This window comes from Haliotis rufescens, unplaced genomic scaffold (genome assembly GCF_023055435.1).
Source record: "Haliotis rufescens isolate VD_foot unplaced genomic scaffold, xgHalRufe1.0.p SCAF_4, whole genome shotgun sequence".
Lineage (NCBI taxonomy): Eukaryota > Metazoa > Mollusca > Gastropoda > Lepetellida > Haliotidae > Haliotis > Haliotis rufescens.
Window position 1 is genome coordinate 9,288,718 of NW_025964112.1, and position 26,450 is coordinate 9,315,167.

At 41.8% G+C, this 26,450-nt stretch overlaps 1 protein-coding gene across 50 annotated transcripts; it reads left to right on the forward strand.

Moving 5' to 3' along the window:
* The first annotated feature begins 301 nt into the window (after positions 1 to 301).
* Positions 302 to 26,280, forward strand: LOC124135816 (collagen alpha-1(I) chain-like). 50 transcript variants are annotated; one of them, XM_048382226.1, is made up of 53 exons: positions 302 to 564; positions 2,982 to 3,185; positions 4,355 to 4,377; positions 5,650 to 6,328; positions 6,446 to 7,213; positions 7,259 to 7,297; positions 7,418 to 7,474; positions 7,610 to 8,064; positions 9,094 to 9,156; positions 9,532 to 9,576; positions 9,791 to 9,844; positions 10,188 to 10,241; positions 10,531 to 10,584; positions 11,004 to 11,057; positions 11,234 to 11,287; positions 11,490 to 11,588; positions 11,743 to 11,841; positions 12,077 to 12,220; positions 12,411 to 12,509; positions 12,678 to 12,785; positions 13,408 to 13,461; positions 13,739 to 13,846; positions 14,441 to 14,485; positions 14,998 to 15,051; positions 15,325 to 15,423; positions 15,670 to 15,777; positions 15,954 to 16,106; positions 16,592 to 16,690; positions 17,102 to 17,155; positions 17,344 to 17,397; positions 17,616 to 17,831; positions 18,268 to 18,321; positions 18,519 to 18,572; positions 18,912 to 19,073; positions 19,255 to 19,362; positions 19,545 to 19,652; positions 19,814 to 19,921; positions 20,442 to 20,549; positions 20,706 to 20,759; positions 20,960 to 21,013; positions 21,363 to 21,416; positions 21,692 to 21,745; positions 22,009 to 22,062; positions 22,514 to 22,585; positions 22,862 to 22,897; positions 23,081 to 23,125; positions 23,647 to 23,706; positions 23,951 to 23,965; positions 24,264 to 24,402; positions 24,618 to 24,721; positions 24,909 to 24,986; positions 25,210 to 25,413; positions 25,673 to 26,280. In XM_048382226.1, exons 1-53 carry the CDS (start codon positions 507 to 509, stop codon positions 25,823 to 25,825), a joined length of 6,132 nt encoding a protein of 2,043 aa, XP_048238183.1. In that variant the 5' UTR covers positions 302 to 506; the 3' UTR covers positions 25,826 to 26,280. The 50 variants fall into 50 exon arrangements, with proteins under 50 accessions (XP_048238183.1, XP_048238184.1, XP_048238188.1 ...); XM_048382227.1 differs by having other exon boundaries at positions 6,446 to 7,204; positions 7,241 to 7,297; positions 7,418 to 7,465; XM_048382231.1 differs by having other exon boundaries at positions 6,446 to 7,204; positions 7,250 to 7,297; positions 7,418 to 7,465.
* The last annotated feature ends 170 nt before the right edge of the window (positions 26,281 to 26,450 follow it).

Genomic DNA, 26,450 nt, shown 5'->3' on the forward strand with positions numbered 1-26,450 from the left:
TATACTACTAAATATATATAAAGTAGCAATTCGTATCAGAAGTTTTCATGTTTCAAACAGATTGTGCAACCATTCTTATTCTTATTCTTATTATTCTGTTATTAAAAGTAAATTATCGTCAAAAGTTGAAAGATGCTGAGGCGAGAACAATCCATTGTTTAGGTATCGGGTTACATTTAGGCAGAGCTGCGGAGTGTGGAGCTGTGTGGAGGTTGGAGTTTCCAGGCTCGCACAGAGAGAGGGTCATATCTCGCCTTCCCGATTGGTCCATTTTTTATGCACGCCATATAAAATCCCTGGTCTAGCAGACCGGGTTTGTTGGCAGCTTTCACAAGCCTGCCAGACAATATTGTACCCAAACTTCCTAGGAATCCGTTGTTGAGCTCTCAGGAGTTCAGGCTCGGCTCTTCCTAGTAGTAGAAGCCATTTTCTGGCTTCTAAAACAATCTTGTAATTTTAAAGTTTGTCTGTGAATGTCTTGACGTTTTGTCGGACTACACATCAGGATGTGGAGAGAGGCTTTGATAGCCCTTTTGGCTCTTGCAGCCGTGATACACGCTCAAGGTGGGTTAATTTCAATTTCTGCACGTTTTAACAAGTTTTATTCATAGACAGGTCTTTAAAGTAACTGTACACATAGCATAGTGACACATACGGCAAACGTGTTTTGTCTGCGTGTCAGTTTTCATTCAAAAGTTTAATGTACATAAATGTAGTCGTTGAAAAACGTCACCTCTTCGGGTAGATATTGTTATTTATTATTTTTGCATTGCTTTTTATATTCTAAATCATTTAGCAGCTTGTAAAATTATTCTGTGTTAATTATTCAATTGTTGCTTAATAACATCAAAGAAACTTTTGGACAGAATAATTAATAGATTGACAAAAATTGTAGGTATACATTTTTTCATATGTATGTTGGCATGGCTTAGTTATTTTATTGAATCGCGCTGTTACTCCTTAAGGAAACCGAAGCGCGTTTTTTAACGTAACACGTTTAAATCAGGATATGTGATTACACACTTGCCTTTTGTGTATGTACTTTCTTAACTGATGGAAAGAAGCTGCGGATGCTTCTATGCATATATGAATATTCATTTCACAGAAATATCCTTGGTTAAGCGAACGGTTTCAATGCAACAAGTTGTCAGTTTGAAATATTGACAATAGTTCACGCAAGGCAGATCACACTGGACTGCAGTAGACCAATGAGATTTCCTGACCTAGAAAATTAGCATAATGCTGAGCTGAAGGTCATGACACGTTGCAGAACGACACGTTCACTGTATGAGATTTCTTACTGCTAAGCTGTCCTTGCTTGCAAGGAAAGGTGGTCGGTAGTTTTGTATTTTGTGATCGGTCGTTACAAATGATTAAATGACGCCGCACTCCTACTTTGATTTATTGTACTTTAATTGACTTAGAGCTTGGAATGAAAGCTAGTTTTAACATTAAAACAAAAGAACTGCTCAGTCAACAACACCTCATTGAAATTTAATTTCAACATAAGGCACACTGTACCTTAAAGTTAGACCCGCCTTAAGTCGGCATCGTTAGTGAACGTTCATCACCCCGATGAAGCATGTAATGAAGTATCTTTAAGTTACAGACTATGCCAGTTAGCATAGGAGTCGGGTAATCATTTAAGACAAACAATTACATAAAGTTACTGGTATTCAGAGAATTTGTAGAAAATGTTATTATTGACTCTTATTCTTAACCTGTCGCATATAATACATACTACGTGCAAATATCTTACCTTAATTACACACTTTGTTTAAATCAATACTCAAACTTGTTCACATTTCTATTTATTCGATTCGATTACTGAATGTATGTATGTTGTATTGTTGAACGGGTTCTGTCTTTGCAATTGCTTCATCTGATCAACCATCTCTATTATTGATAATACTTGTATAGCATTTGCGAGGTTCCTAACGAAACACAAGCTACCATGTGAAGCAATTATGGTTTCACGTTTAAGGGGAAGTGTTTCAAAAACACCGTTCACCTGACTTTCAATGAAATATCGGAGGTAAATGGAACTGTCCGAACTTTCAAAAAGTGTAGAGTCATTTTAATAATGTTTGCCTGCCACCAGAGTACATGAAACAGGCACATGTGAAATGTCTGATCAGCGAACGTTGTATCCAACAATGGATTTGTTATCCTTTGTTCTTCTCTTGTTAAATAGGGTGATGGTGCTCTTATTGCGTTACCTGTTTCAATACCCTTGAACAGCAGCAACTGATACGCTTATGCAACAAGATGTCCCACTGCAAACTGCATTCATTCGCCAATTTCATATTGTTGTTTCAATATAACCTTCATACTTTGCAACGGACTTGGACACCCTGCGTCTAAGAAAGTCTTTGTATTATTTCATTTGTGAAAAAATATAATGACCATCGTATTAAAGAAAGCCCTTTACAGGAAAACAATTACATTTTATATACACTCCCTTTTCGGCATGCGAATGGTTGAGTTCTGTTGGCATGATCCGGTATGACATATTACAACGCTGCGGATATAAACTTATTTGAGATATTGTTACCTAAACTATTACTCGTATGGCTTTGTCTGAAACTTTTTGAAGCTGTCAACTCGAAAGTCGAATACTATATAAACCAGCGCTAATTAGAATTATAACATAAGTTCAAAACAGGTCATATTTTCACAAAGCAGTGGTATGTGTTGATGTTTAATGCTCAGTACATAACCGGAATTAGAGCCCTTTCTTGGTTCAACGTTAAACGGTAGCCTAGTGGTTAAAGCGTTCGCTCGTGACGCCGTTCACACAGGTTCGATTCCCCACATGGGTCCAATGTGTCAAGCCCATTTTCCGGTGCCACCCCATCGTGATATTGCTGGAATATTTCTTAAGGCGGCGTAAAACCATACTCACTCACTCACTCACTCACTCAAACTGCCTACTCCGTTCCTTTGTAAAACATATTTCTGAGATTATGTATTTATTCCAGTTGAGAGCGAATGCTATAATGAAGATGGTGACGAAGTTGCCGACGGCGATAGTTGGATTCCGGACAGAACTGACCCATGCTATGTTTGCACGTGCAGGCGCACAAAAGCTATCTGCAAGGACACCGCGTCCTCCTGTCAGTCTATCGACTGTGGTGATGATGAGCCTGTGAAGCCAGTTGGTGTATGCTGTGCCTCGTGTCCAGGTGAGCGAACATTAGACATTGATACAAACACAAAGTGTTAAGAAGCCTGCACCTCCATCACAAATATGTAGAGAGTATATGTGGTTACATTTTCTAAACAAAAACACTCCAGCTGGCTTGGTCGAATTGTTAACGTGTTCTTCAACTCTCGTATGAAGACACATTTGTTCTTTCCGAAACCAGAAACAAATAAAAGTGATGTTTTCGGAACAAATTATGTTATACATAATTTGTTGAAAACAATAAATGATCATCTATTCGGTAAAACGATATTAATTCATCCATTGCACGTTGTATATAACCTGTTCCATGCTCCGTTTGACCTGATATCATTGAACCCTTATGGACATCATCAGATCATAAGACCACGTATAAGTATCACAGGATGTTATATCAGACACAGTGTCACCATGGGCGGTCACCATGGGCGGTCACCATGGAGATACGATGTAAAAAAGTATAATGCGTGGAGGGGGTAACGACTTGTCGGGACTCATTCACGTTGTCCAGACTTATTTAAGTCTCCTCCAGAACATGCACATCACCGTTTGACCGACGGAGCTATTTGCTATTCGACCTAGCAGTGGTATTTGAAATGTCTACCAAATGCTGATGGCGACACAATACTGCGTTCTAAGACGGGACACATTTGTAAGCTGGGCGGTATCCTGTAGGCAGCTGTTCCGTGTTGAAAACATATGGCATGTCGTTAACTCGGCCAAATAGTGCCTAGCCAGTAAACTAAATTCGGCCAAATACATCTCAGCAAGTAAAGTCTTAAGTGTGGCTACATGTGGAATGATGTAAAGTTACTTTTTCTGCTCTTAAAAATGTGGATGAAGTTATCGCTGTTATTCTTTATTTATTATGTCATGCCTAGCTTAAAATCAGGCCTAGTCCAGACTACATGCCTTTCTAAGCTTGATTCATAGTATGCGGGAAATTGTGATGACAATTGGAAAAAAACAGCAATTTAGACAACATAAATGCTGAATCTTTTACGTCTAGTCCCGGAAAGCAATAGATTGTTGGAATGTGATTCAGTTGGCTACCCACTCGCCGTCTGTGGAGCATAGAGACCTAAGATATAACATGATATATCACATATCCACCCACTGCAACTATCAATCTAATTCCATATTTAATCTTCAAATATATTTCCATTTCAGAGAAAGCATCCAACACAGAGCAGGTAGGTGTATCCGCGTTACCTAGACGCACGTGCACCAGGCGGCGACTGTTTAGCTTAGTTCATAGTATGCACGTGCATGTTCCTTCATGTCTGTGTATTCACTCTGAGAAGGCATAGAGTTCAACATCAAGGTGTTACACAGGTCGATGATAGCATACACAATATTGACTTCGAGACTTTAAACCTTGGCCCAAACACACTGGCGTGCATATATCTCATCCAGTAAATTCTGTATCGTGTTCGAAAATGGAAGTGCAATGGCCATGTCTATATACATATATATTTATTATTCAGTGAACAAATATTTTTTGAATATTTCAACTGTCTGCTTTGTCTATTTGAAGCATGGGACGATCGGTGTTATAGAGAAAGAACGTAACATGTACAAAAAACGGTACATGATGCCCTTTTAGCAAGGTTGCAGGCACAAATATGGTCACTTTTGTTTGAAAAGAAGAGGTAGCTGTTCTTAGTTACAGAAACTCGGGGATTATATGCTTCAGCTTTGTAGCAAATTGCTCATTGAATATACATATGCAGTGGATTGCAAGTATGTTTCGATTTTTCAGAGCTTTCGAGACCCTTACTGATTAGCGCACGCGAGAATGGGAGTGACATGTGATGGCATACGAAGATTACGCCTCTATGTCAATTTCATCTCTGCGCATGTGCATCAGGGACTTGAACGCTGAAAAATCCAAATTTCCCGTGATCCACTGTATGTAAATGATTTATTTCTTTATACCTAGTATACGTCTCAAAATTGAATTGCACCCTTGTGTGCTCAGACACATGATGGCACATTATTATAAATGATGGCCCATTGACGATGTTTTGAAATGTATTTAAAAATTCAAATTATATGAATGGATATTCATGCTTTCTTTAATAAATATTACATCATTAACGTCGGCATGATGATATAAGTTCGATATTTTATTATGGCCATATTAAACATGCACCACATAAATAGGGGGGATAACTCCTGCATTAGTCCCCATGTGTCTTGTTTTGGTTTGACATTTCAAGACAAGACGATCTTTGAAATTGATGCGAGCAAAGTTTAAAGTCTCTCTCAGAAACTCTGACAAACGACAACCCATCTTTTGAACTCTCAGCCGCTCAGAAAGTTCCAACCGTCAGAGCTTACGTCACTTCCTTTCAGAGATAACCCTCGTCATTTAACTCTTCGATGCACGAGTTATCTCCCCTAACATATGCACATAGTATGTATTTATACTTACTTGGTATTTGTTGATATCTTGTCTGCAGGAAATGCTCAGTGATGAAGCATCAGAGGGGGGATCTGATATAGCTAAGTCACGTAAGCGTAGACAGGTCGGAGGCACTCGACGTCGTACTAGTACCAGAAGACCTGCCAGTAGACGTACTGGTAACTTTAGAACTAGAGGCGGAAGTAGCACTGGTGGCGCTGGTGGTAAACCTGGCAGTAGCTTCAGTTTTAGTTCAGGTGGTGGTGCCGGTGGTGGTGCCGGTGGTGGTGCCGGTGGTGGTGCCGGAGGTAAACGAAGGGGTGGTGGGACAGGAAGTAGTTTTAGTTCAGGTGGTGGTGCCGGTGGTGGTGCCGGTGGTGGTGCCGGTGGTGGTGCCGGTGGTAAACGTAGAGGTGGTGGGACAGGAAGTAGTTTTAGTTTCGGAACTGGTGGCGGTGCTGGTGGCGGTGCTGGTGGCGGTGCTGGTGGCGGTGCTGGTGCCGGTGCTGGTGCCGGTGGTAAACGTAGAGGTGGTGGGACAGGAAGTAGTTTCAGTTTCGGAACTGGTGGCGGTGCTGGTGGCGGTGCTGGTGGCGGTGGCGGTGCCGGTGGCGGTGCCGGTGGTAAACGTAGAGGTGGTGGGACAGGAAGTAGTTTTAGTTTCGGAACTGGTGGCGGTGCTGGTGGCGGTGCTGGTGGCGGTGGCGGTGCCGGTGGTGGTGCCGGTGGTGGTGCCGGTGGCGGTGCCGGTGCCGGTGGTAAACGTAGAGGTGGTGGGACAGGAAGTAGTTTTAGTTTCGGAACTGGTGGCGGTGCTGGTGGCGGTGCTGGTGGCGGTGCTGGTGGCGGTGCTGGTGGCGGTGCCGGTGGTGGTGCCGGTGGTGGTGCCGGTGGTAAACGTAGAGGTGGTGGGACAGGAAGTAGTTTTAGTTTCGGAACTGGTGGCGGTGCTGGTGGCGGTGCTGGTGGCGGTGCTGGTGGCGGTGCTGGTGGCGGTGGCGGTGCCGGTGGTGGTGCCGGTGGTAAACGTAGAGGTGGTGGGACAGGAAGTAGTTTTAGTTTCGGAACTGGTGGCGGTGCTGGTGGCGGTGCTGGTGGCGGTGGCGGTGCCGGTGGTGGTGCTGGAGGGAAACGTACTGGTGGTACAGGCGGTACAGGCGGTACAAGAGGGACCGGGGGCAAAACAGGAAGCAGTTTCAGTTTTGGTACAGGGGGTGGAACCGGTGGTACACGTGGTACAGGTGGTACAGGTGGTACAGGTGGAACAGGTGGAAAAACAGGAAGCAGTTTCAGTTTTGGTACAGGGGGTGGAACCGGAGGTACACGTGGTACAGGTGGAACAGGTGGTACAGGTGGTACAGGCGGAAAAACAGGAAGCAGTTTCAGTTTTGGTACAGGGGGTGGAACCGGTGGTACAGGTGGTACAGGTGGTACAGGTGGTACAGGCGGAAAAACAGGAAGCAGTTTCAGTTTTGGTACAGGGGGTGGAACCGGTGGTACAGGTGGAACAGGTGGAACAGGTGGTACAGGTGGTACAGGTGGAAAAACAGGAAGCAGTTTCAGTTTTGGTACAGGGGGTGGAACCGGTGGTACACGTGGTACAGGTGGAACAGGTGGTACACGTGGTACAGGTGGAACAGGTGGAACAGGTGGAACAGGTGGTACAGGTGGAAAAACAGGAAGCAGTTTCAGTTTTGGTACAGGGGGTGGAACCGGTGGTACACGTGGAACAGGTGGTACAGGTGGTACAGGTGGTACAGGTGGAAAAACAGGAAGCAGTTTCAGTTTTGGTACAGGGGGTGGAACCGGTGGTACACGTGGTACAGGTGGAACCGGTGGTACACGTGGTACAGGTGGAACAGGTGGTACAGGTGGTACAGGTGGTACACGTGGTACAGGTGGCACTGGTGGTACAAGTGGTACACGTGGTACAGGTGGTACAGGTGGCACTGGTGGTTCTAGTTTCAGTTTTGGGTCAGGCAGTGGTAGCGGAACAGGTGGAACGGGTAGTACAGGAGGAAAAACAGGAGGGGGCTTCACATTTGGTTCTGGGAGTGGGACAGGTGGCTCTAGTGGAACAAGAACTGGTGGCTCAAGAACTAGTGGCTCAAGCTCAGGTTCTAGTGTTTCCGATAAAGCTTTGAATATTGGTTCAAGATCCGGCACGGGAGGTACAGGTAGTAGTTCAAGGGGTGGCTCTTCTGGCAGGCGTGGTTCATCAGGGTCTGGCGGTAGTGGGGCTAGTGGTACAGGTGGTGGCGCTAGTGGTACTAGAGGTACAGCAGGCTCGTCCGGTAGCAGGTCTAGTGGATCTAGTGGATCACGGTCATATAGCACATCTGGAGCGTCAGGTAGTCGGACTCGTTCCAGTTCCAGTTCCAGTAGGTCGTCTTCCTCTAGAGGCAGCAGCCGCTCCTACAGTACTTCCAGTGGTCGTTCTAGAAGTAGTGGTGGTGGCGGCAGACGCCGCACTGTGAGTTCTACTCCACACTCTTTCATCCGTGTCACTAGAACAGTCAACATCGAAACGTGGCCCAAAGAGCCATGGTCAGACGTGGTCACTCGCATCTTACTTGACCAATATGCCCACCACATGCCTGCTTTTTCTGTTTAGTTTAGTTGTGGTAGACGCATTGATCCGGCAAGAAAACAGTTACCATTAACCCGCTCCTTGGATCACGTTTTGTGAACATTATTTCTCTGACTGTAACGCACGGTATTTGTACACATAAGTTCTAGTGACACGAATTACCTTTAAAGAAACCTACGTGTCTCTTCTATGAATAAAAAGATGTTCAGTGGTTTGCATATTTCCAAAGTCCTGTAATGCTATCTTTTATCCAAGAACAAACACGTAGGTATCATAACTGCACATGCATCCATCACACATTGTATGTCAGTAAATCATATTGATGTAGATAAAACTACACATCTATCCATCCCATTGTATGTCAGTTCAACATAACGATGTAGATTATGTAATGTATTCGTAATGTACTGCACATTCGTAATGTCTTTGCTTTTGTGTTGTTCTCCCGCAAACGAAACCCTGTAAATCATAATCTGTTATCTGCTTATTTGTATTGCTTCATGAATGATCGTGAGTTCCTTAGAACTCTGTTGAGTTCTGTAGATGCCGTATTAACTTGGTGAACAAAACACCGAGTGACATAATGAGTAAAACTGATATAGTGTAGATATAGCTCAACGTAACGGCGATGTTTTAACGTTACCACTAATGCATGATGTCGTCAGACGATAGTATTCATTAGGAAGCTAATTTAGTAGGATTGATAAACGAACGTTGATACTTTGAGATAATAAGATGGAATAAGATGTTCTTTAGCTGATATTTGATTGATATGGACACAATCCATAAATATGTGCAAAACGAAATTTTAACAATGTAACATAGTTTACTGTTTCTTACAGTGTTACCGCCGTTAGAGGCTGATGTGATACAATTGTTATCAACGTGTTTATTTTCACTACAATATTACAGGCCCAGAACACACAAGGCAATGTCAAGGCCGGACCCGCCTACTCTCCACAGTACTACTCACCAGTAAGTGAAGCATGCTAGAAATCATTACACGGAAGCCCTTTCAACTGACGAAGCCATTTCCATACTCATAAGCAATTTCCATTGTCCAAGAGTCCATTGTACGACTCAGCCTGACAAACATGTGTTTCTGTGTATTAAATAGTAATGAAACCGGGTGTCTTAATGATGTCGTACGTTAAGAATACGATATTACTGCATCAGCGATATTAGTACGAAGACAGATAGAAGCGAGGCTGTGTTTGAAATACACAAAATCTACAATAAGCATGTTTCTATTTTGTACGAGAATGAGGTTGGTTGTTATGGCTTCGTTGTCCTATTTGTAAACTAGCATTTGGTGTTCATGAACATAACTGTGGTAACTCTCCATTTCAGGGTGCTCCAGGCCCACGGGGACCCCCCGGACCCCCCGGTCAATCTGTAAGCAGCTTTAGATGACTCGTCACTTCAGTCTATATACATTCTCACACTTCACACATGAAAAGAGGATCAAGCTTTTATGTAGAATTTGCAATAAATTATGTCAATATAAAATGACTAAAAGTCTGTAAAAGACTATAATAAATCATTCTGAATAAATACTTATTGTTTGTGATGAAAGTAAAGATAGTGACTGCTCTGTTTTCTGCTTCAGGGACCCCAGGGATTCCAAGGAATGCGCGGAGAGTCTGGCGACCCAGGCCCACCCGTAAGTAGTCTAGTGATGCTGATGCAACTTTTATTTAACACGCGAATCCTGGATCAATGTAGGTCTCGAATACTACAAGTCTGTTCTAAAATGAAGATCAGGTGGCCACAGTAGGACCTGTCTGATTGGATGTCACCGTAGTCCAGCGGCACAGATCAACTGTCATATAACATCTCCATGCAATTCATACCCACCGTTAAAGCAACTATGTATATCATATATGTAGTAGCTATTAAATCATAAGGTCAAATAACACAAGGATTTCATGATCTATCAGTTAAACTATCCTGTGTGATGTCTGAGTACGACAATTGTTTATTGATTACGATTTGTCACATTTCAGGGTTCCACTGGTCAACGTGGTTTCGCTGGACCCCCCGGCTCCGCTGGTCTTGATGTGAGTGGCTTCCCGACATGTCACCCTCTCATAACTGGAGATAACCAGAACCACCATGATAACGACGCGAACGAAACCGTGACGTTATAACAGATAATAAACCAAATGTTTATACCTCACTCAACACAAGTTTTAACATTATATGATCTATCTCAAACACTGTTAATATGAATGTCAAATCATATATTTCGTACATTTGTGTCTATCTACTCGTTTGTGATACGTACTCGTTGTTGCGTTTTCCTGTATTTCATGCTGCCAATTTATACATTGTTTCTCTCTGAATCAGGGCGAGGAGGGTATGCCTGGAGACCCAGGTCCCTCAGGACCCCTTGGATCACCTGTAAGTGTTGATTGATGAAACTAATATAGGATTTTTCTGTAAGCTTGACGACTTTACCTTACGAACACATGATTAACTGAACTATTATGCGAGCTACCCGACCCCCATTTATACTAGATGACAACTAATAGCTTTCTTATATAAAAAAGCGCATATGATCATTGCAACGTATTTATATAATTTACCTGATACCAATTTGCGTTAGATTTTACCAAGTACAACAAAATCTTTTCTTTTATAAGAGAAGCACATATGATCATTGCAACGTATTAATATGATTTACATTATACCAAATTACGCTAGATTTACCCAGTAAACAAACCCATTTTGTTGTTCATGACACAAAGTAATCCAATATGGTTGATATTAAAGATGTTATTTTCATTTCATGACCTTCTCATGCATCCTCTCTACTGTAGGGATCATCTGGACGCCCAGGAATGCCAGGAATGCCTGGGCCCAAAGGACACAGGGTGGGTTGATATATGGATGTGATGTAACATCAACTACAGCTATTGTACACTTGACAGTAATTACAATACTCTTTTTGAAGATGATTAGAAAATGTATGTGTTTCTACTTCAGTTATTAACGCCGCCGTGCAAAGTATCACTAATACATTTACTAACTTGTGTGGTGTGTGTTTCAGGGACCTTCTGGTCGCCCCGGTCGTGACGGAGAGGCTGGAAAGCAAGGAGACAAAGTACGTATTCAACTTCATTGTTCATGTGTAGATATGTAGACATGTAGATATTCCTGGTCTATTCCGTTTAAGTCCAAAGAAACATTATCACATATGTATGACATACAGTGTACCGTTTGCTGTGCCACGTAAATTGAAATGAATAGAGAAGATCATTTTATTGTTTTTTCCATACACTAACGTTTGTATTTCTTGTTATCAGGGTATAACCGGTGCAGGTGGACCCCCAGGATCTTCTGGACCCCAGGGACCCCGTGGTTCCCCCGGAGAGAGAGGTCGTGATGGAAGCCCCGGATCCCCCGTAAGTACCTTCTCGTTTTATAAACATCATAATTTTAGTATAAAAACTCTAATCAGCATGATTAGCCTTTGAATATTTTATGGTGTTTTCCCGTTTTTGGCCATGATTGATACAAGAATACCAAATGGCTGACGACTGCGTATTTGTTCTGCAGGGTATCCGTGGAGAGGACGGTATGGCTGGTAACTCTGGATCTGCAGGACCTATTGGACCCCCCGGACCTCCTGGATTCCCTGGATCATCTGGAGCTAAGGTAAAATATATTTCCTGAAAAAATAAGTTTAAGGCAGACATAAGGATCAATTCGGTCGTTCCGTTGAAATTTTGTGAAGGTTTTTCAAAATTAACTTGAATAACGGAATAACGTGTATTGAGAGCTGTATACATTAACGTTATTGGTATAAGGTAAGGGGCCTATGAGACAGACATCTTGTCATGACAATGTGACGATGCATCCAACAAAATAACTGACGTGCTGTGCTTTGTAGGGAGATGCTGGTCAGTCTGGAGATCGTGGCCCAATGGGATCATCCGGTGCCCCAGGAAACAATGGCGCCGCCGGTCAACCTGGTCAGCCTGGAAGGCCTGGCTCTTCTGGTGATGACGGCAACCCTGGTACTAAGGGTGAGATGGTGAGTTGGGAAAATCACTTATGATATGTCTTTTTAGAAAGGGAAAATGTTCAATAGTTTTCTCTTTGCTTGTAAACTGACAATTACACTGAAGATTGTGACTCGAATTTGTTTTACAAATCTTTGTTATTTTGAATATTTTTTTCTGGTCGGATCAGCCTATCGTACATACATTTTTTATTACCTGCAGGGACCCGCTGGTGGCCCCGGTTCTCCTGGCTTCCCTGGCCCCCAGGGACCCCCCGGAGCCGCTGGAGCCCAAGGAGCTGCTGGAAACAAAGGAGATCAGGTCTGTGTTTTGAGTTCTTCGTTACAATCTCAACACCAGTTAATTCGATGTGTACAATATGCATTTAAACAACCGTGGATTGATTTATTGTCAAACTTATTTGGTGTTCAACTGAATACCCTGTCGTTTTACAACCATCATGTACATCTTTGGTATCTATCTCAATAGGGACGTGACGGAAGCCCCGGTAGCCAGGGAGAGGTTGGAGCTGCTGGTCAATCCGGTGCACAAGGAGAGAGAGGTCTGCCTGGACTTCCTGGTCAGGAGGGAAAGAGGGTAAGAAGTCCAAGCCAAACACAATTTACTTGTGTGAAGGCCTTTTGTCCATACACAAGTTATACAATGCCAATAATACAAATCATTTAAGTGGAGTTTACAACGTCATGTTTTTTGTATGCATAGTATACAGAATGTTGCAGGCGTTTTATAAATCATCCTCAGTTTTTCACAACAAAAGTTTGAATTTATAAAAAAGTTGGGAATTTCAAATGCAATTCAGGTAAAAAAACTTTAGAAACCCTCACCTACCGCCACAGACAGTATATATCACTTTCATCTGAGCAGTCACTGACAAAGGGGTGAAACCTAAGGTGAATAATGCAGTCTTGGTCGTCTGTCTTTTAATTACGTCACTACATAGTAATGTACTTAAATTATAGTTTGCACATAAGGGAACAATGTGAGACAGATAATTGGTTGGTATGTTTATATGTCATGTATTACTATATACTGAAAGGAATTTAAAAAATAGAGCTTGAGAGGAGTGAAACCTACAGTTGAATAATGCAGTCTTGGTCGTCTGTCTTTTAATTACGTCACTTAATGACATAAAGCCACGCATTTCCTTAATACATTATTCCGTGCTTTTAACAATTTATGACATGTTTCTCTCCTGCAGGGACCCCTAGGAGCAGGAGGACCACCCGGACCACCCGGACCTAACGGTGAAAGGGTGAGCACTTGTTCCATTACACCTGCTCAGGGTTTACTATTGTAATTTGTAATATCGTTATGTTATTGATGTCCGTAATTGGTATTTTTACCCTTCACTTCACCATTGTCACCTGGTGTTCATAATTATCTATTGATTATTATGATTATCACGCTTTAAATATATATACATGATTAAAACCTCCTCAAATAGTTGTTACAATGTAAGTGGTTTTGCTAAAAGTCAAATTTATTTTGAGGATTTTCAGCTCATAAATGTTGATTGGTGACCTTTTTAGGGACTTCCCGGAACTCCCGGAATGTCTGGACGCCCCGGTTCTGCAGGAGTAGCTGGAAAGGATGGAGCACGTGGTCTTCAGGGAGAACGCGGAGAGGCTGGACAACAAGTAAGTATTACATAATATACCATCTTGTATCCCATAACATGGTACACTCTACAGCCACATATAAACTATCATAGACACCCTTTGACACTAATCACAGAAACTCATTGACATTATCATAGAGGTGGGCACGGGTGGCCCAGTCGTCCAAGGCGCCGCAATTCGCTCTGCCGTGTTGCGTCCCTTGAGCACGAAAGAAACCCATGATTGTGGGTTCGAATCCCGGTTCACCCCGATTATGTTTCTAGGTTTGACAGCACCATTACCGTGGTCGTGGGTCTGACCGAAGTGGTAAACGTCTAAGACCTGCATCACATCGGGCTTTCCTTCCACACACGCCTTGATAACTGGATGCTGTTAAAAGCTGGATTAAACCCAACTCACTCCCTTATTATCATAGACACTTCCTTTCTCGATGGTATGTCCACTGCAATGTTTTTGTCATAGCTACAGCTACAGTTTCGAATTACATTACATATAATGTAATAGTTACCAAACCCTCTAATTGATCCCTGAAACATAGCATGTTGTGGTATGAACAGCTACACAAGGGACCACGTGTTTGTAAGAATGTGACGATGTTTCTGCCTATTGCAGGGTGTCGCTGGAGCCCCCGGAAGCGCTGGACAGACCGGAGCTCGTGTGAGTAACATTCCGTTTAAACAACTTTTCCTATGAGGGTAACGCTGCATGGTATCACGCCATTATGACAAGAGATAAAAGTTTAGTGAAAGATCACGGATCATTTAGGGTATGTATTTCCTATAGTAAATCGTACTGAATACTGAAGACTTACGTATTCACTAGACTGTTTCCTTTAAGGAGTAATGCATCCTAGACTAAAATTTAATTCCAGAAATAAAGTTATTTTGTTAAAAATACATAACTTCAAATTGTAAAATTAAATCCAAATGGAGCTCAGAACAATGCTTAATTCCTAGAGCTGAGACAATCTAGATTTGCCAAATCATTCCAGACTTGAGTTGAATTCATTTCTTAATTTATTCTCCAGTATCTTGGAGATCGACTACCGCTACGGGTACGCGCCATTTACGCTGTGCAGCGCGTACCAAAGTTAGCTACTGATTAAAACATATAAAGGATCACATTCTTGCATTATCTTGTATTGATTTACGATGTTATCTTCCATACAGGGTGCCCCAGGATTCCCTGGTGCCGACGGTGCCCCTGGTGAGCGTGGACCCGCTGTGAGTACAACTGTCATTGGCTACATGGGTCAAAACGCTCAAAATAAACGCCATTGGAATTTGGAAATAACATTTATCACCGCAAAAAAGCTCAACTACCGTAATGATAGGAGTAACGTTAAGTCTGTGTAGATGGTAAATGTTCAATAATGCTGTCTACTATTTTTATTACTATTTTGTCTTCATTACATTAAAAATGACAGTTGACTTTTCTCAATCAGTGCCATTAAAATATCTGAAAGAGTGATTTGCATATGAACTTACTTGCTTCAGGGCAACCCCGGAGTTGATGGTAACCCAGGAGAACAGGGACCCCAGGGCATCCAGGGACCACCAGGTCTTCAGGGCCCATCTGGAAATAAGGGAGATACTGTACGTATTCTTTACAAGTTGACGTACGTCCTTAAGATGATGTAAATGCATTATTTATCTGATGGAACTGACAGTTTTGCTCTCATTATAAACTGAGGGAAGTAATATTGTGTTTGAATCCGAATGGTAGTACTGAGCTCGCTGCCTTAGGGTTGAAACAAGTACTATGAGTTTGATGAGTCAAGCTGATGTTGTACGATTTATCCATGGTGACAGTGTAGTTTACGTTATTTTCATGCTTACCAGGGTCCTTCAGGAAAGGATGGCGATGTTGGCCGACCCGGAGCAGTAGGACCCCGTGGAGAGAGAGGACCCGCCGGAGAAGCTGGCCTTGAGGGACCCCCAGGATCACCCGTACGTTCTTCCTCGAACTGATTTCGTTGATTGTTGTTAAATACAAATAATCTTATGAAGATGTATATGCGCAATTATTAGTAATCAGTTATCACATACAAAAGTTGTATTTATATGTACGAATGGTGTGATATTCCACAATGGATCATTTCACAATGCGTGAATATATATGCCAGGGCGCTGAAGGAGAGATTGGAGCAGCCGGTCGTCCTGGTGAGCAAGGATTCCAGGGTCTCCCCGGCCCCGCCGGACCCCCCGGTGAAGCTGGACGCCCAGGACCTATTGGTGAGAGTGGAATCCCCGGAGAGCCTGGCGCAAGCGGAGAGAGAGTAAGCAACATTCTCAACTGTATACCATGAGGGGAAAGCATGATATGATACGGCACCATTCTTGAGAGAACATCAGGATAATGCAATGATGTGTGGAGCCTTATGAACACTCGGACAGAAAATGATACGACGTAACAGTAAATCTCTTGAGAAGGTTCATCTGAAGTCCTGTTCAATTTTATTGATTCGTGATATTTTTATAGAGAGTGACAAAATACCAGGACATACATTTACATATCATTGTCACTTCACACAAGCGATTATTAATACATATACAGTAAACTACGGTTATAACGAACACGCTTATAACGAACTGACGGATATAACGAACTTACTTTTTGGCCCCGACTACTTGCTGTAGTCATGCTGTATATTTACTTATAACTAACTACGGTTATAACGAACTAAAATTAGTAGTCCCTTTGAGTTCGTTATAACCGTAATTTACTGTACACATATTTGAGGTCGCTGTTTCTTTTTCCCAGGGTGAGCGCGGTGCCCCCGGAGAGGTTGGCGTTTCTGGATCACGTGGTGCCCCAGGAGAGAGAGGACCAGGTGGACCATCTGGAGAAGTCGGACAAGCTGTAAGTAATCCACAGTGAATGACGTTTTTCACCCTTTTAAAACCATTTCAATTATGGATACGTGAACAATGTATATATATAGTTCTTGCTGTTCGTTGCAATTTTCATTTGAATAATATATCACGATACAGTGTGTGCTGAGACTATGTTGTCATAATCAGTGATAATTGTATGGCGCTTAATCCGCACAACACATGCCCATAGCACGAAGACGGGTTCGAATTCCATCATGGATACAATGTGTGAAGTCGGTCCTGATATGGCTGGGATATTCCTAAAAGCAGGATAGAACCCTACTCACGAACTTACCCACTCTTCTATCTCGATCGCCTATGGCTGACATGAAATAACATTATAGAATTATAATTGTATGTAAGTCATGTAGGCTAATTCCGATTGCTTTTGTTTCAGGGACCACCCGGACCCGCCGGAGCAAGAGGAGATGCTGGCGCACAGGGACTTATCGTGAGTGGACTTTGTTTTTTCAAAATTGCATCCATGTGTTTTCTCATTATGAAACCAAATATCAGACACCATCCTTTCACTCTTTCTCTTAAGAAAAGATTGATATAGAGGTGACCTTATTGTAAGTTTAACGTTGATGATCGTACTGCTGGTGGCTATGAATCTCATCATCTCGTGGTCTGTTTCAGGGTATGCCTGGCGAGAGAGGCCCACTAGGACGCCCCGGAGCTCAAGGAAACAGGGTTTGTTTTTAACACATCCAAGTTAAGAGTGTGTGAATTATATCATATTTAACGTCACATTGACAATCATATGGCAACGAAAATAATTTATAACATTTGTGTACCAAACATCAATAATTAGAAGACATAGAAATAATGTACTATGATGCTACAAGAAGATGTCAGAATTGATCTCCCTAATAGAGTCCAGGAGTTACATTGATTTCTTCCCTGGGTAGGGTCTGACTGGTGAGCGTGGACAGGATGGAGAGGCTGGACGCCCCGGCGAGGCTGGAGCCCCAGGATCCCCCGGTCAACCCGGACCTTCAGGACTTGTCTCTGCCAAGGGAGACCGCGGAGAATCTGGACCCGCTGGTGAGCCCGGTCCACCAGGTTCATCTGGACAGAGAGGACCCTCAGGAGCCCAGGGACCACAGGGACCAACTGGTCTTTCAGTGAGTGATGATCTAGTGGACCCTCCTTAAACCACCGTATCTGTAATGTGTTATCTACATTTGAATTAAATCTAATTATCTTCAGAATGTTTCATTTCGTCAGATTGTTTGCTATCATTTGTTTATAAAGATTGAATGCACCATATCTGTAGTATGTAATTAATAGTCATATAACTCTTCAGTATCATTATGCATTTTTGATATCGTTGATTTAAATATCTGATGTTGATTTTGTTTATCTAGGAATTAAACCATAATCGATGTGATATGTAATTTATGCTTGATGAATTCGTAGTACAAATAATAGCATTAATGTTATCATTGAGTACTCTGACCTAGTATTTAGTAATTATGGCATTATTTGGTATGTTTGTGACAGTACAGCTAGATCCAGTTACATACACATAAATATCACGATTCACTTATTCTTATTCAGGGACCTACAGGAGAGATGGGTCAAACAGGATCCGATGGAAATGATGGTGCTAAGGTGAGAGGTCAAAAAATATCTACATGCATATTATAAGGACAATATTGCATAGTGGTCACACAGCTTACAGGTGTTTTTTCACTCATTTGCACAGATGTTTGTTTGGTTATTGATAGAGTAATCTGGAAAGGGGAATAACAATAAAACCACTATCTATTTCAGTAAAACTAAACCGTAATACATGTTCTTGATTTAAGGGCGACACCGGAGCACGTGGATATCCAGGCGAGGCTGGACCAATCGGAGCACCAGTACGTTCACTTGTGTTTATTTTTATTGAGATTCTCCGTTCGATGTTGGTAAAAGTAGCTGTTACTGTTGCTCATGATTTATTAACTAAACCTGCTGAGTAGGTTTACACATGTACCACATCGTGGTGCCTTTCCAGCTGCTAAACATCTCATAAGTTGATTTGGAAAAAAAGTATTATAGATAAAGGTACTAACTTCACAATGCAAAAGTGCATATTTCTAAATGTTCGGACATCTGACCTAGCTCATGTGGCAGGACTTCGAAGCTACATCCTTCTCGTTGCATCGGAATTTTCAGCCTAGGAATTGTAACTTTACAATGATGTTCATAATTTCCAGGGAAACGAAGGACGCGAGGGCAGGAAGGGCGGCCGTGGATCTGGTGGTATTCCCGGCAACTCTGGTACCCCAGGAGACCCAGGACGTGCTGGACCCCCTGGCTCCCCTGGCGCTCAAGGACCCCCCGGACCCTCAGGAGCTACTGGACTGTCCGGAGACGGAGTATGTGTTTTCCTTTGGAAATGAATCGTGTTTGATACTTGTTTCCACAATGCTGAAATTTAATAAGACCACTATTGAAATCGCAAAAGCTGAAACTAGCTGAAAGCTGAAAATGTTTGCATTAAAAATTACCTTATGGTGAGATGTATTTTGTTCACTGGAACCGTTCTCTACTATCCAGGGAGAGCGTGGTGAGACTGGACCCCCCGGACGTTCCGGTGAGCCTGGCGCTCCTGGAATGCCTGGTCTGGATGGTGCCCAAGGAGAGAGAGGATCTTCAGGACTCAACGTAAGAATACTACCTTCGATGTTCGATAACCACATGTCAGGGCGATGGGCCTCATATATTTGTACATTAATTGTCCAATTGTACCATATGACAAATTTCTTTGTTGAAATTGAACAGCTTTAAACAAAAGTTTTGATTGACTGGTATGCCATATATTGAATGGGCGTATTGATTTGATACAGGGTCCATCTGGACCTCCCGGACCAGTAGGACCCCAAGGAGAACGCGGTGCCAACGGATTCCCAGGTTCTCAGGGAGAGGCTGGTGCTGCTGGACCCCCAGGATCTGCTGTGAGTTCTTTGTCATTTAATCTACAATGTACAGTAATATGGTATTTACTTAATGACCTTTTAATTGTCATTATCATGAATGTTTTACCCAAAGTGAACTTAATTACAAGACATCATAAATATATTTCGCATTCACAAGGACTCACTAAAACCTTTTGCAGGGAGAGCCCGGACTTCGTGGAGACAATGGAAATGACGGTGCCCCAGGACAAGCCGGACCTCCAGGACCTACCGGACCTGCTGGCTACCCAGGAGAGACTGGACAACCCGTAAGGATTATATCATTGTACCCTGATATTTACCTTCAATACATAAAGTGACATATCAAATTGGTTTTAATGCTAAAATATCTCCTGAATATATGGACCACCTCGGTAGTCTAGTGGTAGAGCGTCCGCCCGGAGAGCAGAAAGTCGGGGGTTCGATCCCCGGCCCCGTTATACCAAAAGGCATTAAAATATTGTATTTCTTGTTACTCTGCCTGAAGCACGGCATTTTGGGGCTCAAACAAGAACTGGTCACCTCGGAGAGAGTATACTGTGTCTGAGTGGGGTATTCATGCGTCATGGTATCTCAGTTGGCTAGCACTATTTCACCTCACCTCACCTGAATATAGTGTTACGTTTTAAACAGGGAATACGGTACCTACATCATGCTTGTTTCCATACAGTTGACACCAATTGTTCATCTTCATTCTGATCGGTATTGTGAATCTAATTATTATCATGTAATAAAAGTCTTTGTAATTTAAACAACCTGCCCTAAATGAATCACGATCCTCTATCGCAGGGATCCCCAGGCAAGGATGGACCACTTGGACCTGTTGGACGCTCAGGATCAAAGGGAGGTCGTGGACCTGCTGGAGCCAGTGGACCACCAGGCCTCAATGGACCCGTTGTGAGTTGCAGCAATATGCCACGTGTGATCTTGTATTGACAAAACAATTATCCTGTCTCAAAAGCGAAAGGTTAAAAAATAATACATTAATTTGTCAAATGATGATGTGTTTCAAATATTTGATGACCCTATTATATTAGACTGTTTGAATTCTAGGGCGCACCAGGAAACTCAGGACCCCCCGGACCTTCTGGAGAACGCGGCGAGAGGGTGAGTTTTATATGCTGAATGTTTGTACCTTCTAAAGTACATAAAATCCTGATGTACAAAATCCCTCATGGTTTTGTTTCGAGACATATAGTTTCACTGATCGTTTTGCATAGTTTAACACATATAACTGATCAAATCCGTCCTTTTCAAGAGTAGACATAAAATATACAATCCATTTTATGCATAATATTTGTTTTCAGGGAGAGCTTGGCCCCAGTGGACCTTCTGGTTTAACCGGACAACGTGGACCTGCTGTAAGTATCTGGCATATGCATGCTATCGCATCCTTTCAAAAGAACTCTTAAATAACATGGCAATGAGGTGTGTTAATCAGTTCAAATAGCACACTACTGATAATACATATTTTTTTATACTGCATATATTTATATTATCATTTGGTTGTGTTCATATATTTTGATACACAGAATTGCATATGGAACATAATGGAATTTGTGGCTAATCCAAATTGTTTTACCGATTTGCCGTGTAATTCCGGCACATATTTTAATCAACATGATGTTTGTCGGTGTGTTAAAGTGAATTACTGTATTTAACTATTTGCCATTCTTCAATACTCTGCAATGGCCTATTACATCCTTACAGGGTGCCCGTGGTGCTGCTGGAGATAAGGGAGAGTCTGGATGGGATGGAGCTAAGGTAATGTGATGGCATTTATGGCAGGGAATCATGTAAAGTAATGTAAAGTAATGTAAAGTAATGTAAAGTAATGTCAGGGAATCATGAGCCTGATATTTTGTCACACACGTTGTACCACAAAGTGATTCTTTCTGCATTTCCAAAAATGTTCATATATTGTCACATGATTTTAATATGTTAATTTATATTAGCCACTGCAGTGTATCCTCATGCACTATTAATAATGTCGAATGTCGACAAGAATGTTACGCTCAAACTTCCATTGTACCTTACAGGGAGACAAGGGCTGGCCAGGTATGCCTGGACCCCAAGGACCTCCCGGACCTCTTGTGAGTAGACACTACTGTTGAAAGTAAAGGCTAATCAGCTGATTATGATATGTAATCATAAGTCACAAAACCATTTCCACAATCAATGCTTTACCAAGTATAACTTTGAATTAATTCTAACGTTTTTCAACATCAGCCAAATTACATGTTATTAATGCATGATCTCTTTGGGATACACATATCATTTTTTTCATTGTTTTATGTTTGCATAAAAACTCATAATTTTAACTTTATATTTTGATGCTTTAAATGTCTTATTTTAGGGAAGCAATGGAGACCCCGGCCCACCCGGACCTCCCGGAGTTGCTGGTCAAAATGTAAGTAACATGCCTCGTGTACCGCACGGCGTATACATTACACTGTGAATACGTCTTCCCTCTAAAACAGCAACCATTACTGAAGGAAAGATATTTTACAGTGATAGATCTTTGAATTGGTAAGCATAAAACATACAGCATTCGCCACGTATAGTCAATGCAGATTGAGTGAAACACAAGGAATAAAAAAGAAATGTATGTTATGAGATTCATATGGAATATTTAGAAAATCGTTTCATTTGTCTTATCGCTGGTCACTGATTTTCAGTCATCCATTTTTTAATTTTTCATCACTTTTTTTACTTTAACGCCCAGTGGGGTCGGTTTCGTCAGATATCGCGACGTTTTAAGTTATTATCTAACAGCTGTTACAGTGGAAAGAAGATGGATATTGTAAGTTCTGTCTGTTATTCTCGATTACAAGATGTTGATGATGTTGATGCTGTTTCAGGGAAAGTCTGGAAGCCGCGGACGTCCAGGACGTAGTGGAAGCCCAGGACAACAAGGACCTGCCGGACCTTCTGTGAGTACAATACGTACCAACCCGGAAATTCATGACAACATGGCTTTTTTCATCACTAGACTCTTTGTGACTGCCAGCGTTTATCCCGAACACCTTCCCACGTTATGGTTCTGTCACAGGATTGGAGTTTCAGATGAATCATTCTGAAACTATAGAACCTTTAAAATAATGATTTTGATAGAAAACGTAAATCCATTTCCTAATGTTATGAAACTAAATGGTGTCCAACCTTTTCTTCTACATTGTTCTTTATATGTGTCCTTCGTCTGATTTCAGGGTGCCCGTGGACCTTCTGGTGATGACGGACTCAGTGTAAGTTGACAACGCGTTAACGAGATGAGACTCATGCGATCATATTCAACTATAAGCATGTACCCTGTAGTAGAAAACTAAGTACAAGATTTAATCTATTGATATAACTGAAATGCTAATGTTATGCATTGGAACTAATGATAATTGGATTTAGTATTTTCAACGTAAACTGTAATATTACAGGGACCATCCGGACCTTCTGGACCCCCTGGACCTCCTGGACCCCCCGTGAGTACACATATAATGTAGATTTACATTCTGTAAGAAGCTACGACGGGTAGCCTATTGGTTAAAGCTAACGCTCGTACCGCCTAATACCCGGTCGGGTTCGATTCCCTCGTGTATAAAATGTGTTAACGTGATATGCTTACGCTTTTCGTGAACACCTTGAGTCATCACTGATTTTCAGTGATCAATTCATATATTAACGCAAAGTGGAATCTGTTTCTCGGATAACCGTGACTGATTATTCTCTTGAGTTTACATATTATATATTCATTGTAGGAATATTGTAAAAAGGTAGCTTAAGGTAGCTAACCCAATATTACTCTAGTAACCCGTGAAACTTGTCTTAAACGAGACAAACGTTTTGCTTTCTTGTTGCATATAGTATTATAATGAATTTGATTTGTAATTGGAATAGTTTTCTTTCGAATGTGTACTCTTAAGCGTTAAATCTTTTTCCCCACCCCCATATTACGTATCCTGACAGAGCGAATCATAACTGTTACATACTTGCATAATTCCAGGGCTACGGACCAGTATATTCACCTCAGCCAAGCTGGAACAAGGGACCAGACCCATACCAAGTGAGTCATCGTTAGCGCTGTTACAATAGAGATCGGTGCGATTAAAGGGTAGTTTTTAATAAGATCTCCGTAAACAAATTATGATCTTTATAATTATTAGCACATTGATTTCACTATGATGCGTTTCAGCCATGTGGCGTTGGAAGGAGATAATTCCAAAAGCTGTGTAAAACCGTTATAAGTATTTATAAAAATAAATATGATGAATGTCAATATCTAATACAATCCTGTCTTTTCTTTTCAGTATGATGAGCCAGAGGTAAGTTTTTCACAATAAGTGATGAATATACTACAGCCTCCAGAACATATAATAACTGAACAAACGCGTTATCGAAACCTTGACAGGGAAAGTAAACCAAACGGCTTTACAAATAACTCATTTATGTAAATAAAACGATGCTTAAAAAACACCGTGGTTTAAATGGATCTATACTGACTGCAGTTTAAAAGACTCTCTCACTAAACTATGTACATGTTATACCTGAAATGTTGTTGCGACCTACATCATGACAATATGAAGTTTCCCGGTTCCATCACTGTCACTGTGTGTCCTGCAGGGCGGTATGGCCGTGTACGAGAACCTCAACAGAGTCAGGGAGGCCATCGTCCGTGTAGGACACTCCAGACTCGGCAGCCGTACTTCACCAGGCAAGAACTGCAGGGACATCAAGCTCAGCAACCCCGACTTCAAGGATGGTCAGTTAAATACATTGCAGTCATGTGTAAAGTTTAGTTGTGGAGACGAGATTTCTTTGTTTACTTGTATCATTCCAACATTCAAATATCGAGTGCATTTATTTTGACATAAACATAATTAATTAAGTTAAGAAAATACTGACTGTTGCTGTTAGTAGTTTTAGCAACATGACAAGATGTCAACGTACTTTTAATCAGTGTATTTCTTCATGTAGGCGAGTACTGGATCGATCCTAATGGCGACTCTGCTCTTGACGCCCTGAGGGTATTCTGTAGAATGGAGACCCTTGAGACTTGCATCAAGCCCAAGATAACTGAGGTAGGTAAAGGCCACAAGAACTTGTCAGTTCAAATTTCGCAAAACCATTTGAAGGTATTTTCTGAAATAGCTTGATGTGTAAGTTTAGTAGTCATGAGTACAATGTGTTACTGCCCTAAATTTAGAAGACGCTATACCAGACATTGAAATCTGTTCTTGAGAGTCATTTGTTATGTTCCTATTTCAGTACCGTCGTGATCGCTGGACAAAGGACAGCACCAGTGGCCAATACTTCATGTCCGATGTCTTCGGCAAGATGAAGGAGGTACGTCGCACCTGCTTCTAATCTATAACAGAGAAACAGTTAATGTACTCTCAAAGTAGTCTTCTTTGTTCAGTTGTACCATCGTATCCCTATAGCGTGGACCCTGTTGTCGATATGTCTTCCTTTTTTCCTATGACATGTTGTATTGCTTATAATGAATCTGGTCGGAAACTACAAATGTATTGATCATTGGCTACAGTGTTAAATCCTTATTCGCCCACAGTTCAAGTACGACATCGACGTCAAGCAGATGAAGGTTCTCCAGTTCGACTCCCAGAGCGCCCGCCAGGGAGTAACATACCACTGCCTCAACTCCCACAGCTACGGCACCCGCTTCATCACCGATGCCGGCGACGAGCTTGACTCAGCTGAGGGTAGATTCAAGAGGACAACATACATCGACATCGTAGAGGGAGACTGTGAAACTGTAAGTTGACATTTTAAGATTAAAATCAGTAATTCATTAACGAGGGGAACCGCAGATTGACGGTCGCAATGTTTAAAATAATAATTACATGGGTGTGGCCTTTTAAAGAAAGAGGCCTCGTGCATTCTGCTCTCGATAGATACGTGGGGCTTTGTAACAAGTGTAATCTCTTTACAATAAAGAAAGATGTTATATTGGTGCAAGTAATACTGTACTCTTTGACTACACGTTTATTAACACTCACCTTTTTTTCTTTCAGGTATCATCTAAAGATAACCAATGGCATAGAAACAGATATGAAGTTAGGACCAACAAATCAGAACTATTGCCTTTAGTCGATGTCTTGCTATTCGATATTGGTGGAGAAAACCAACAATTTGGCATCGACGTAGGAGAGGTGTGCTTCAGCTAAACCGACAAGATACATAGCTAATTTGCATAATTTAATTTTTTTGGTGCTATGGGGCCAAACGTTTTCAAGGAGAATCATCCATGTTAGTGGTCTGTATTTTCTATGCCCAAATCAAATTCCGTCCACATGTTGTATGCTAGTATTATTAAAGATCACGTGAATGTAGGACCTCGTTCTGACTTTGATGACCTCATTGTTACCAAGGCAACTGTGATGCAATCCACCAATGACATTTGGCGGGGAAACAACACTCAACTGTGATGTAAATATTGTGATACAACAACTCTAACACTGCCACGATTGACTCACACCTCGCCAAAAATCTGGGATGAACCTCAAGGAAAACTTATCATTTTATCCAAGAAATATTATCATTCGATTACTCCATGTCCATTTACAATAACATCTTTCATTGTCGGTGCGAAGCTGAAAGGGGAAATAAAATTAAAAAATTATTTTTTATAATGTTGTTTTGTTTCTTTTGAATAATTCAATCAAGTTGGCAAACAAGGAAACGTTCTATGCACAGCTTGGTCACAGGTTCGAATATCAGATTCGTCCAGATTATGGTCCCTTTGGGCGCACACCTACACAAGCACACGCACACGCCGTGATAATATACCTG

Bases quoted from the DNA above. Each gene is read 5' to 3' on its own strand.
- LOC124135816 (XM_048382187.1), top strand. From the start codon at position 507: ATGTGGAGAGAGGCTTTGATAGCCCTTTTGGCTCTTGCAGCCGTGATA. The intron at 13,847-14,440 runs GTAAGTATTACA...TGCCTATTGCAG, and splicing joins GCGGAGAGGCTGGACAACAA to GGTGTCGCTGGAGCCCCCGG. The intron at 19,074-19,254 runs GTATGTGTTTTC...TCTACTATCCAG, and splicing joins CTGGACTGTCCGGAGACGGA to GGAGAGCGTGGTGAGACTGG.